This window comes from Pyrus communis, chromosome 7, assembly GCF_963583255.1.
Source record: "Pyrus communis chromosome 7, drPyrComm1.1, whole genome shotgun sequence".
Lineage (NCBI taxonomy): Eukaryota > Viridiplantae > Streptophyta > Magnoliopsida > Rosales > Rosaceae > Pyrus > Pyrus communis.
Window position 1 is genome coordinate 15,253,134 of NC_084809.1, and position 12,788 is coordinate 15,265,921.

The 12,788-nt window shown below is 34.1% G+C and overlaps 2 protein-coding genes across 9 annotated transcripts; both read right to left on the reverse strand.

The window, feature by feature from the left end:
* Positions 1-1,085: 1,085 nt before the first annotated feature.
* Positions 1,086-5,781, reverse strand: LOC137740182 (uncharacterized). Of its 7 annotated transcripts, none has more exons than XR_011069140.1 (8): positions 5,572-5,781; positions 4,604-4,647; positions 4,470-4,490; positions 4,154-4,310; positions 2,683-3,801; positions 2,013-2,075; positions 1,606-1,672; positions 1,086-1,196 (listed from the first exon to the last, which is right to left on the reverse strand). XR_011069140.1 is itself a non-coding variant. In XM_068480005.1 (4 exons), exons 1-4 carry the CDS (start codon positions 5,764-5,766, stop codon positions 4,157-4,159), a joined length of 414 nt encoding a protein of 137 aa, XP_068336106.1. In that variant the 5' UTR covers positions 5,767-5,781; the 3' UTR covers positions 3,832-4,156. The 7 variants fall into 7 exon arrangements, 1 of the variants encoding a protein (XP_068336106.1); XR_011069145.1 differs by having other exon boundaries at positions 4,413-4,485; positions 5,572-5,746; XR_011069144.1 differs by having other exon boundaries at positions 4,387-4,485; positions 5,572-5,746.
* An 831-nt stretch (positions 5,782-6,612) lies between these two features.
* LOC137739689 (sulfite exporter TauE/SafE family protein 3-like) lies at positions 6,613-11,059 on the reverse strand. Of its 2 annotated transcripts, none has more exons than XM_068479353.1 (13): positions 10,894-11,059; positions 9,654-9,974; positions 9,200-9,359; positions 8,837-9,037; positions 8,677-8,741; positions 8,545-8,581; positions 8,383-8,471; positions 8,217-8,303; positions 8,068-8,118; positions 7,743-7,964; positions 7,464-7,557; positions 7,194-7,334; positions 6,613-7,083 (listed from the first exon to the last, which is right to left on the reverse strand). In XM_068479353.1, the coding sequence occupies exons 2-13, from the start codon at positions 9,861-9,863 to the stop codon at positions 6,998-7,000; spliced, it is 1,443 nt and encodes a 480-aa protein (XP_068335454.1). In that variant the 5' UTR covers positions 9,864-9,974; positions 10,894-11,059; the 3' UTR covers positions 6,613-6,997. The 2 variants fall into 2 exon arrangements, with proteins under 2 accessions (XP_068335454.1, XP_068335455.1); XM_068479354.1 differs by lacking the exon at positions 10,894-11,059 and adding an exon at positions 10,480-10,839.
* Between the last annotated feature and the right edge of the window lie 1,729 nt (positions 11,060-12,788).

A 12,788-nucleotide genomic window follows, 5' to 3' on the forward strand; every position in this document is an offset into this window, starting at 1 on the left:
TAGGCAAACGTTTGAGCGATGACTTTTGCCCTACTAAATTTGCCTGATAAATGTCCATTCGGTCAAAACATTATGCGACGATACCTTATTTGACTTGACAAATTCTTTGTCTAGAAAAGGGTTTATTTTGTAGTGCCAGATTATAGAACAAAAATTGTTAGGTAAAAGTCAAAGGGTCAAAGTCATGAACCAAATTGCACGTGTAGTACTTAAATTTCATACCACAACCAAGCCATAAATGGCTTAAAACTGGTCTAATTGGTTTATCAATGTTGTGGTTTAGTTTGGTTATGTTCTCAGTTTAACGTTTATCTACTACCAAATGAAACTTTTTATTTATTTATTTTTTTAATGGAGAAGTAAATATTTAAAAATATTGTATAAATGGTAAAGTTGCATATGCAAGCCCAGTTACGTCTCAAGGCCCGATTGCGTAAAATACCCCAATCAAAGCTTAAATACATGCAAAGGTGAGTAATCGAGAATATTTACAATCACACCACACTAATAAAATAATAAATTATGGAGTAAGTGTTTGTATATACGCGTCAAGCCCACGAAAGTGCATATATATATTTACCTCTTTAACATGACATCATTGTCGTGTACAAATCACGCTAACCACGATACATGCTCATGTAAATCCAAGCCACATACTAGGACTTGCCAACTGGATTGTGGTGTGGATAGTTACATAAATTTATCGGGTCTATGTAGAGTCAAGATTATGAAAGCCTTTGGGCTGCTTGGGAGCACCAAAGATCCATACCCATAATATTTGAATCCCACATAAGCAATTCTAGGAGAAAACAAACCAAGTTTCCCTTTCCCTTAACAAACCAACTAACCCAGATAGAAAGAAACTAGAATCCAAATCCTCAAGTTCATGTGAGAGCTAGTGTAGGGCATCCATTAATGAATAGAAGAGACTAGAAAGTGCTACCCGCGCGATGCTGCGGGATTATGATATGTTATAGTAAAAACATATGAAAGATCATGTATCTAATGGTCGTGGACCTAATAATCATGCATTTAACACTGAACACCTAAATGTCATCAAACCAATGTAAACTTTTATTTAACTGCAGTTCAGTTCAATCTTAAGTTAAAAAGAGTGGTTCAATTGACTAAAATTACACAAAGGAAGGGAGAAAGACAAACAAACAGTTGCAGAAAAGTGTATAGTGACATTGATCCTGCAAGTTAAATATGAAAAATGTTCAAAAGAATGTAAAAGCTCAAATTATCCCTAGCATGAGTAGATTAACGATGAAAAAACCAAATTTGTATTAAGTTTATATTGCTTTTTGCTTAACACTTCAGCGAGAAAAAAATGGAAAGAAAAAAATATTGTTAAATATCCGGTGATTAGGTGAATGACAGTGAACATTATACTTAGTATAACATGAATATGCATGTGCATAGTAAATACTAAGCAAGAATATGCATAGGTAAGTAATACCCATCAATTAACCATTTTAATTAACACTTCAAAAAAATTGTTTACGTATAAAAAATCTAATTCCCTTGTAATAACAAATTGTTGGTCAAAATACTACACTTCGAAAATATATAATAAAAGAAAAATAGGAAAACGATGCTTACCAATATGGACATATGGATTGCTTCTGAAAGGATGTTATATGCAAGGCTATTATCCCAATGACTTTGTCTGTAATAAGAAGAGTAACTGACTTAAAAAGCATCATCATTGCTACTTGCTACTCTTCCTACGTAATCTAAGAATATAATTAATCAAATAGATACGGAATCACATTGACCATAAACTATTACATGTAATTAAAAAAAATAAAGAGAAGAGAGAGAGAGAATCGTGAAATAACTCGAAAACCCTAGCCCAAAAAACTAATTGTTACGCAATTAGATATCTTTTAATAATTGCACATGTAAAGTTTTTTCTTGATAAGTAAGACGTCATAAACATGATATTCCACACTTATTAATTTGATTGTTTCATTTTGAAAGGAAGAAAATAAAAGCAGATGTCTTACTTTTCTCAACAGCAAATCTATTGTTTTTGAGCATCTCTGCAATTGTGACAACTGTGGTAATAGCTGCAGTGGTACAATGAGATATTAATCCTTGCATCAGCTTTAATACTAAACGAATCAAATCTAGAATGAAGAACGGTAATATGCATGATAAAAAAAATTATTCTAAATGTTGGGAAAAGGGAATGAGAAGGTTACATTCGACTGGATTCATAATGTCCTAGTAAGGGGAGTTGGTATCATGAGACATCATCTGATAATTTAATTTTTTTCAAGAAATGGACAGATGTAATCATCAACTTACACTTTTAAAATGTAATAGTTTATAAAATTCAAGGCTTGAAAATAAAAAGGAATTACTCTGTTGAATAGAGAGGAATCAGCAATTAGAGATAGGAAAATGTTGATCTTTTGACCTGCTAGTCTAGTAATATCAAGCAAGACTACATCTTCTATTCAAAGGTCAATTATTTTTCTAATAGAAAACTGTATGTTACATAAATTTATTGAATTAGAATCAAACTAATGAGATTAAAGCAAAAATTTAAAACTAATGCACAAAATGGATTTGAGAGGCTAAATTTTTTTTAAAAGTAAATAGGAAAAATTAAGGTAAAATTGTCGAGACATTTTATTATACTAAAGCCCTTGGATAGCTTGAAAATCTTACCCTTATTCATTCTTCACTCTCACTCTATTTTGCTATACATTAACACAATAAAATATAATCAGTCGCACAATTATTAATCTACAAAACAATAAGAAATTAATATAAATAAAAAATGACAAACCTATTACTTTGCATTCTCATTATTGCAGATACCCGATAATTCTTATCACCAGACTCCTACTTCATATAAGCCATATGTAACGTGCAAGAAAGTAATAAGAAATTAACTAAACTATCACTCAAGAAGAAGTTAGACAGAAGTGTGGAGAATACAAAACAGATATCTACTTCTAGTCTATCAATATGTTAAGATTGTATTAGGTTCAATGCCTAAATGAAGAGTAAAAATAAATTCATCCACGAAATAAGGTGTTATTTTTAAGTATTGTAACACAAATGTACACCCAAGGTAAACTACACATACTGGCATAACTCTTACACCCTAAGAAACGTGTTATTAAAATATTAGTCTCAATACATCATATTTGCTACTATCATTTTCAGGAGTCATGTGGTTTTCCATGAATTGTGAAGCATTTATATACAAAGTGAAATTTGCCAATACCTCCAGATATTTCCAAGTGTGCGCTAGTGTATTTTTTCCTTTGAAACATGCAGTTTTTTTTTTACCTGTATTATTCCCACCATTAACCAAAAAGGAAGGAAAATTTGACAAAAGAAGCTATCTTAATACCTTTCAAAAAAATTATCAACCACAAAATAAGCACTGCATTTTGAGCCTATGAAAAGAAGAATAACCCAAAATACATTCACGATTATTACCTGACGCTTTCTAACTTTCTCTAAAACATTCTGCTTTGTCCGCCTGCCTAAATATAAAAATAAATAAATCACTTTCTTGCGAAAATTCAATAATTATGTAAAAGAGCATCTGATTATTTTGAAAGTAGTTGAGGTGGGTTCTATAGCAAGGAATAACTTGAAGCATATCAAAGTTAATAAGTTCTAAGAGGGGTGAAAAAAAACTTAGCAAAGAGAAAAGGTATTGAATGACCAATAATAAGAATTTGGTCACCTTATTTGATCAATGCCAATCATCCTGAAGTGAGTGTCAAGTACATTTAAATTTGCATAGAACAAAGCTTGAGAAACACACATCTGTGAATGATAAGAATAATTAATGTTGGACTTTTTTTTTTCTGCTAAATGGAATGGTGATCATTTGATTCAGTAATTACAAATATCAACACATTTGTAAGTAAAAACATTTAAGAGTGTAGACAAAGCGTTTAAAATTTATTGAAATACAATGTGAATTCAGTGTACTTATAAAGAATGTAATGACTGACAGAACTATAAACATAATCAGAATTTTGGAAAGGAAATTATCAAACAGCCAAAATTAAGTCCACAAATGGTGTACTACGCAAAAGATGAAAGCTTTACCAAATACCCAAAAGTTAAAAAACAAACACACAGGGAAAAAAGAAGAAGAAGAAGGTGAAAATACCTTTTATAAGATCTTGAGCTCCTCACACGCGTTCCACTTCATCTTCTTGATGGCATAGAAATCTCCATTAATGAAACCTTTATACACAGACCCCTTAATCAAGCTACTCTCTCTGAACCCATCTGTGGCCTCTCCCAACTTTTCAATCCCAAACACCCTGTACTTGTCCAAGCAATCCATTATAAATTGTCATAACAAAACATCGATTCCATGAAAAATTAAAAAATTCCTACTTTTAAACAGAACAATCATCACCCACAGCTTCAAAGGTGTTTTGTAAACCTCTCAGCATATCTTTCCAAATTGGATTTCTCACCTCCATCCTCTGCTACCTAACCTGAGCAATCCATGTTATATATATAAATAAGGAATTTCAAAATATTATAGCAGAAAATCAATTACATACAACTTTTCTTTAAACACTCTTTAAATGAAGAAAAGAAAACTAACCTCTTGTAGAAGTGATGAGAAGGAATGAAAAACCAAAACACCACCTGTTCAAAAATACAAAAATGAAAAATCAAAATGAAGAACAAATAAAAACAACAATCTTCACAACTATGCAAAATAGCGAATTTGTGTTATCATCATACTATCCTCACCATTACTTATCACTACCACCTGCAATTCCTTGCTCGCCGATTTCAAATCACTCTAATTCTCATCCCATTTAACGGGTTTTGAATTGCTACTAACTTCTACGATTCTCAAATCACACAATTCCAATAAGGGCATATGCCGAAACACAAAAAAAATCCATAATTCAAACTTTAAAATGCAGAATAGACAAAGAAAACCCAAAAGTTAATCATGGCCATTTTTCTTCTTTTAAATTCCGGACAAAAATCAAACCACAGATAATCAGAACAACCAAACCCAAAAATTTGCCAAATAAAACCTGAACAACGATAAAATTAATTAGTCTAAACCTTAAACCGCAGCCATATCCCTTCCTCAACAATTTTAAAATTTTAATTAAAACACAAAAAATATTAAAAAAAGGTTAAAGATAAATTATATAACCGTAGCCATATCCATTCGTCGGCAATCTTTCAATTTTAGTTAAAACGCAAAAATTATTTTTAAAAAAATGCATAAAATTTTAATTAAAACACAAAAAATATTAAAAAAAGGTTAAAGATAAATTATATAACCGTAGCCATATCCATTCGTCGGCAATCTTTCAATTTTAGTTAAAACGCAAAAATTATTTTAAAAAAAATGCTTAAAGATAAGTTATAAACCAGATCCAGAAAGCGTTTGCAAACTCCCACAACAAAACCCTAAAATTGGAAGATATAGGTTTGCGGCACCCAAAAACGAAATCAGAAAAAAGATCCACATGCAAATCAGCAAAAAAAATAAAGAGAACACTTAGCATGAATCGAATTTTACAACCAATTGAAAATTTTTCTTACCAACCAAAGCAGCCAAACCGTTGCGATTCCTCCGCCGAAATTAGCGGGAAAAAAACAGTCCAACCACCCCTCTAAACGATCGGATCCCGATGAAAACAGCGAGACACACAGAAACACAGACAAACACAAAGAGAGACGGAAAAGCAGAGAGAAGAAAAGGAGAGGAAATAGAGAAATGGAAGATGCTTCCAGCATCTTCCCTAGATAAGCCGATATCCACGCACGCGCAGCACGTATCATGAAGGGTAAAATGGACAATTTACTGCATAATCCCACTAAAGCCGAAAAACCATGAAGAAAATGAGGGACGAAACCGGAACGGCACTGTTAATGAACAGTGCCAATCCGCTGAGCTTTAGTATATATAGAATATTTCTCTTCCTAGCTCACGCAGAAGAACGATGAAAGAAAACAAAAAGGCACGTTGCCAGAAGAGGCGCTTATGGAAGGTTGACTAGGGAAGAAGGCAATCTGAACGGAGGGCACGATGCAACCATCACGAGGGCAACGACATTCATCAATGATACACTAAAAGAAAAGTTGTAGTTGTGCTGAGGAAAATAGAGAGGAAGACTTAGCCAAAGCAAGAGGAAATGGGAAAATCAATTGATTCCCTAGTGAAACCCAGGAAAGCTACCCTCCACCTGTAAAAGGGAAGAATTAACTCAATAAAAGGCATTGAACGCAGAAGCACATCAGAATGTAGGATAAAGAGAGAGACAAGGGAGAATTCTATATGTATCGCACCAAGCAGGGAAATCCTTCTGTAAGTGTAGGCAGTCTTGCATCCTTAGAGAAATCACTTTTCTGGGTTTTTAGGGTCCTTTAGATTTCCTTTGAGTTTCCTTAGCCGACATAGGTATCCTCAAACCCTTATGAAAACCAGATTATCCATCCCTCAAAACCATGCAACCACACAAGTTTTCTCTCATGCTAAATTGATAAATTTCTAGCTTTCCTACCATACATCGCTTAGGCAAGTCACTATTTACTTAATCCTGCTCTGCTTTCTCATGCTAATTCTTTTGAGGATGCAAATGAACTAGGGGAAGCAAAATGTCCTCCAACAAAAACTAATGAAAAATGGTAAAGAGAAATGAGAAGTAGAGTAGAGAAAGACAATAGAAAGACGTTCTCCAAACTTGTATCATTTATCTTTGATAAGCATCTTTTTGTAGACTTACAATAATAGAGTATTGGTTATAAAACAATAAGATGAGAGGTTATGGACATTATGGTGGTCATCCACAATATTATAAGCGGTTTGGTTTGGTTAACCCACAATTTATAAAATCAAAGCAGGAAATCGAAATTTGAATTTGGTATATGCACTTTGGAGAACAGTAATATTAATATCTTGTATATGATTAGAAGTGTGAAGAATTTTTAATGCTCTCGAAGTTAAGGTAATGAAGAGTTTTAGGGGTTAGGATTTATGAGTACACATCCTCTGAAAACCCAAGTACTCCTTATGCTCAATCTTTTTGACCAAATTTGCTATGCCAACCCCACCTGTTTAGAATTAAAAAATTAGCCATATGATGATTAACAAAAAATCCATGAAAAAAGTGGCTGCATACGTGAAAGTGGAGAGCACATGAAACTGGGGCACATTAACATACCTAACGTCAGTGCGCTCACAAAAATTGTGAAAGCAAGAATGAAGATGATCAAGGATGCTCTTCCTATTGCCTTAATCACCTTCCCTACCACATGTTGCCCTATGATCGCAGAGCCGATAGCCACAGCAGTGAAATAGAGAGCTGAAAGTTGAAGAATTGTTACAAAAGAACCCGACATTTATGATTTATTTGAAGATAGAAACTGCCTTCTAACTAAACACATGTAGTCATCATTTTACGAACATAAACTGCAATGGCTGAGAAATTTACCGTAGGGAATTGGAAATCGCTTTAGGAGGTCGTATTCTACGACAGACATGGATGACGAGAATAACATGATGAAGGTGCTTGTTGCACTTGCTACCTGCATTTACATGAAATAAGGATTGTAAGGTATCTAATAACAAGTGGTTCCGTTATATCGATAACAAACAGTACTAAATAGTATTGATATATGACATAAATAAAGTATCAATATTTTGTCGATGCTGTCGATTTTTCGACTTGCAATGTTCATAGTGCTAAAAATAAATGAAGTATGAAATGTACCTGAGGAGGAACTCCCATCTCCAAAAAGAGAGGACCCATAATAAAACCTCCACCGAGACCAAGCAATCCACCAATCAATCCAGCTATTATGCCAAAGAAACAATAAGAAACAAGATTATGCACTCTCCATTTTGCACCTGCTTCTCCCCTGGATGAAATTACCCTCTGCCCTTTGTACACTTTAACTGCCTCATACGAAGTCACTCCAACCGTCACAGGAATCTGAACAAAAGAAAGGAAGAAAAAAGTTCCCGCTGTGAGGTTCTTAGTTCACAATCAGATCGGAAGAATACTGTTTGTTCACTGCAGGGAGCATGGAATGTACCTGTAAGAAATCTAATATCCAATATGCCACTGAACATTTTGCCACATAATTCTGTGACAACAAATTATTTTCCCATCAATTGTATTTCTTAATTAATGCATATAATTAAGTGAAGGGAAAGTGCAAATCAAAAGCTACTAGATAAAAACCTTGCCAATCTGCAATCCAAGTATTATGATCCAGACAGCAAAAATAACTCCAAGTTGCTTCCAGTAAACGTTACGAAGAACAGAAACCTGGAAAATGTCACAGAAGTTAGTTCCTAATATTAACCATGCAAAAAAGTTTAGGCTGTATTAGCATTAAAATTCTAACCACTTTTCTTTTAGTCTCCTTAACTTCTGGTATGCCGTTGTCAGTGCCTCCATGATTATTTCTGCCTTCAATGTCTTCACTGGCAATGTCTAATTAACGAGCATGTTAGGCAGCAGAAAAGGAACATATAACAGGAAGTGAAGAAATGGTTGATCAACTTACCTTTCAATTGCAAGCGTTTGGAAGCCTCCAGTGAATTCTAAAGGAAATGAAATAAGGTGCAGTGTTAGATATGGATTAATACAATGCAGAATGCACAACCAACATAGAAAACACGAAAAGCTTAAACGCCACCTTTTTCGTTGCAGTTTCTTTCTTCCACGTCTCGACACCTTTGAAGAATGATTTAGTTGATGTGCCTGCAAAAAGAATTGAAAAGGAGAGCATTGGTGTTGATGGAACTAATTACATTTCACGAATTGGGAAGATATGCTGCAGTTAAGAGAAGTTTTACCTAAGAGAACAATAATTAGTAAGATGGTGATCATCCATTCGGAAAGTACAACATTCAAAGAAACTCCAATGCTGATCCCTAACACCAACATTGGTTGGAACAGAAGCGCTATATCATAGTCCATGAGGGGCAACTCAAGTGTGGGATGCCTTAGCCTTAAATTGTACAAGACAGTTGCTGCTGCTCCCCCCGTGATCATACCTGACCAACCAAATAGAAAGACGTGAAAGTGCATTCGGGTGAAAGGTAAATAACAAGGCAAAATTTCCATGTATTTATATTATGAAACTAGTGTACAAGTTTATGAGAGTTTGAGGCTTTGGTACAAAGTAAACATAAAAAAACTGTGATGAAAGTACTTACATTTTGATATCGCTGTTGATGATTTCTGATCAAAGCCGATAATCAGGGTGAGCATCGGAACAAAAAAACCACCCCCTCCAACACCTCCCACGCTCCCAAATGCTGCCCCAAGGAATCCAATAAACGTACCAACCACAATTTTCCATCCAAATCGCATGTCCTATCACCAGATTTCAATTACTACTAGCAGTACAAAATTGTTTCATAAGAACTATATATCTAGAGTGCCATACTTTCTAAAATCTATTATTAATAATAAAAAGAAAGGTGACTGTTTATTGAAGAAACAGAGGAAGGTAAAAAGTATACATATATGTAAAGGTCATAGTTTCACATTGCAATCATTCTTCAGAAAAAGTTTCTCACCAGCCAAACAGTTCACTTCCATACGATTGATCTAGATTCACAACATTAAGACAAAATATCCAACATGCTTAGTGAAAATAGGACTTACAGGCCAGTCATGCTTGTAAACCGCTCCATCGAGATGTGAAAGCAATTTGGACACTCTGATTAAGTAATTAGGTTCAACCTTTTCTGCATGATTCTGACTTGAAGATTGTTGCTGAGAACTTTCTTGTGCCGAGACAAATACTACAGCCACAAGAAGGAAAACCACTTCAATCAACCTCAGCCTCCACCAGTTTGATTTTCTCCAATCCATCTGATGCTTCTGAACTCCAACAATTCCTCCTCAAACCCAAGAATTAAACAGAACAAACATTCTAACAAAAACTCATGGTTCAAACTGAAAACCTGGTTCGTGTACAAAGTTCTGCAGAAAGCAAAAATTACTGTTAGACTTGGGAGAAAGTTAGAAGTCTAGGCTCATGAATGTGTGTGTGTGTGTATTATTTATGTATTCACTTTGTGATAGCATGGCAACAATTATGATACTGTTGGCGACTTATCATTTTTTAAAGTGGTTTTATTTCACCTAAATAGGTTGCCTAAGATATTCCGATATTGGCGTAACATCGATATCGACACTTATATACAACAACAGATTTATGCATCTATGATGTGCATGTACATATGCTATTAATTTCTACAAATGCAAAATTAATAATAGCAGTAAATATTTTGCATTCATAATATTTGACTGAATCAAAGTTCATTGTTTCTCTTCACTTCTCTGATTGTGTGATCTCCTCTTTTAATCTCAGATTTCGTTAGGTGCGTGACTCCTCCTTCTAAAACAAATATTTGAGATCAAATATTTTGCCTGGCTGAGTGAGTGAGTGAATCCACGATTAACAACATTAAGTGAGCTCCGTTACCCTTAGTAAAGAAAATCCTGAAATCCCCCAATCCCCTTGCTTTCAATATCCCTCTGGCCCGAACTCTCAAAACTCTCAGTCAAGAGCCCTAACCTTCAAGTGATTGCATGCAATTCTATACAGATATTATGTAAATAAAATGAAACTCTGTGCATGCATAAATGGGTCCTTGACTGCACGACCCAGATATGAAAAAACAAGCAAAGCTTGAACTGATATGTGTCAGCTCAGCTGGGATCAATCTGCTGAATTCTCTGAGCTCTGCTAATTAACGCTGTTTCGCGGGACATAAGGGATATATCCGCAGTTACACATCAGAATCTCTTCCATTTTCCACTGGCCATTCTACTTCGCATGACATGACAACATTTCCTAACACAAAATGAAAGAAAAGAAGAAGGAAATTACTCTAACCTTATCAAATCTCTCTCATCACAAAGTACTCAACGCATAATCTTGAATTTCTTTGTGTTGGAACTCCACTTTAGCATCCACCGCATACATGTGTGCGGTGTATATTTAATTTTTTTTTTGCGTATAATCTTTTGGTGATTGGTGTCTTTGTTTTAGTTTTGGCATCTTTAAGAAGGAAAGTAGTGGAGCCTTTTATATTATTTTGGGATTTTGGGTGGTGTCGCAATATTGGTTTCAAGGGTAGCATGATCGGACGGCTCTAATTTGTTTTATCAAATGTGTTTCTCGTGGATCTTAAGATATATATTCTCTTGCCATCTTAAGCCTTAATTAAGGTATATTTTATTTAAGATTAAGTACCTAAAACCCTATAATCTTTTACTGTCATTTTAAATTGGTCTCAACTTTTTTAAACATTTCAAACAAGTACCCAACCTAACAAAAATCAAGATCGGAAAATCTCCTAACAAAGAAGAGAGTTAAAAATTCAAATAGGGTTTCAAGGAACTTGTTTCTACTCATGTGATTTCCTCATTCGCCCATTTTCAGCTAGTAAAGCGTCTAGTTCTTCTTTGAGGGCGGTGAAGATAGTGGTGGCCACATCATGGTAGTTTATATCATTTCAGCAACCTACATGACCTTCTTCTCGATTTTGGTGACTCGAGTTGTAAGGTGGAGTTTGTGGTTATGCGTGGTCTGGAGGTGATGACTTGAGAGGGTGATGGTGACGGTTACTTGGTGGAAGTCATGGTTCCATGACCTTTTATTGATGTTTTTTTTTTTTTTTCTTTTTCTAAAAGGACTTTTTATTGATATTGGAGACAAAGTAAGTCGTATTTAATTGAACAGAAATTTAATTGGGGCTTAACAGATGTGACAATTTCAATAGGTTGGGTACTTATTTAGAATATTTAAAAAGAATGAGACTAACTTAAAATGATACAAAAAAGTTGGAGAACTTTAGATACTTAATCCTTTTAATTATTGAATGAGACGTCTTAGAAGTGTAAATATGAACCTTCTAATCTAACGGTACTTCTGTATTCACATGTATTTTTGTTATTATATGATATATTCTGATTACGGATCTTCTTTAGGGCAGTCATGAGCTAGCCTAACCTAAGTGATATTTTGTGAGATCTTGAAAGGGAAACAAATAGTAGATGTTGTCATGACTTGATTGAATTTTAGCCTATCTGCATAAACGTGCAGAAGCTTAGGCGCATTATGTGTTTCACTTAATTTCGAGATTCTAAATAAATGTATGTGATTTAGAATTTTACTAGGTCTTTTGTGTTTGTTGAGTTATATTTGTTGATTGTTTGTATCTTTGAGGTATTCTTGTATAAAAATATTAAGATTTTAGACTTTTAGTCATTTATGTTGTATTTGCATTGCATGTTTGTTTTTTATTTTTGGTTTTTTCTTGTATTTTTTGTATTCGTTTTGAGGTACAAAGCTCAGCATGTCCTACTAAATAAATTTACTTGTATCGTGGATTCCACTTCTACCCATTTATGTTTTTGTATGTATATATGATAAATTTTAGAGGTACAATATGGTCCATAAAAAATATCATCAATATTGTGCCTACTTAACCACCTACCGTTAGATGTGGGTTATATAAGGTATCGGTGATATTAAAGGTGAAAATTCTCATATATAAATAGCATTATATTTTTGGCCCAATGTGCAACTATATTCTCCAACATATTTTAATCGAAGATATGAGAAACAATATTGAAAGGCTTTTTAATAGGTTGTATTTAAATTTATAAAGGCATCGGTGATATTAGGGGCGTATATTTCCATAGCACCAATATTGTCATCCAACAACAATACAGGGCACAAAAATTCACTAATTTTTCGGATTTGAACTCCATCTTACTACTTAC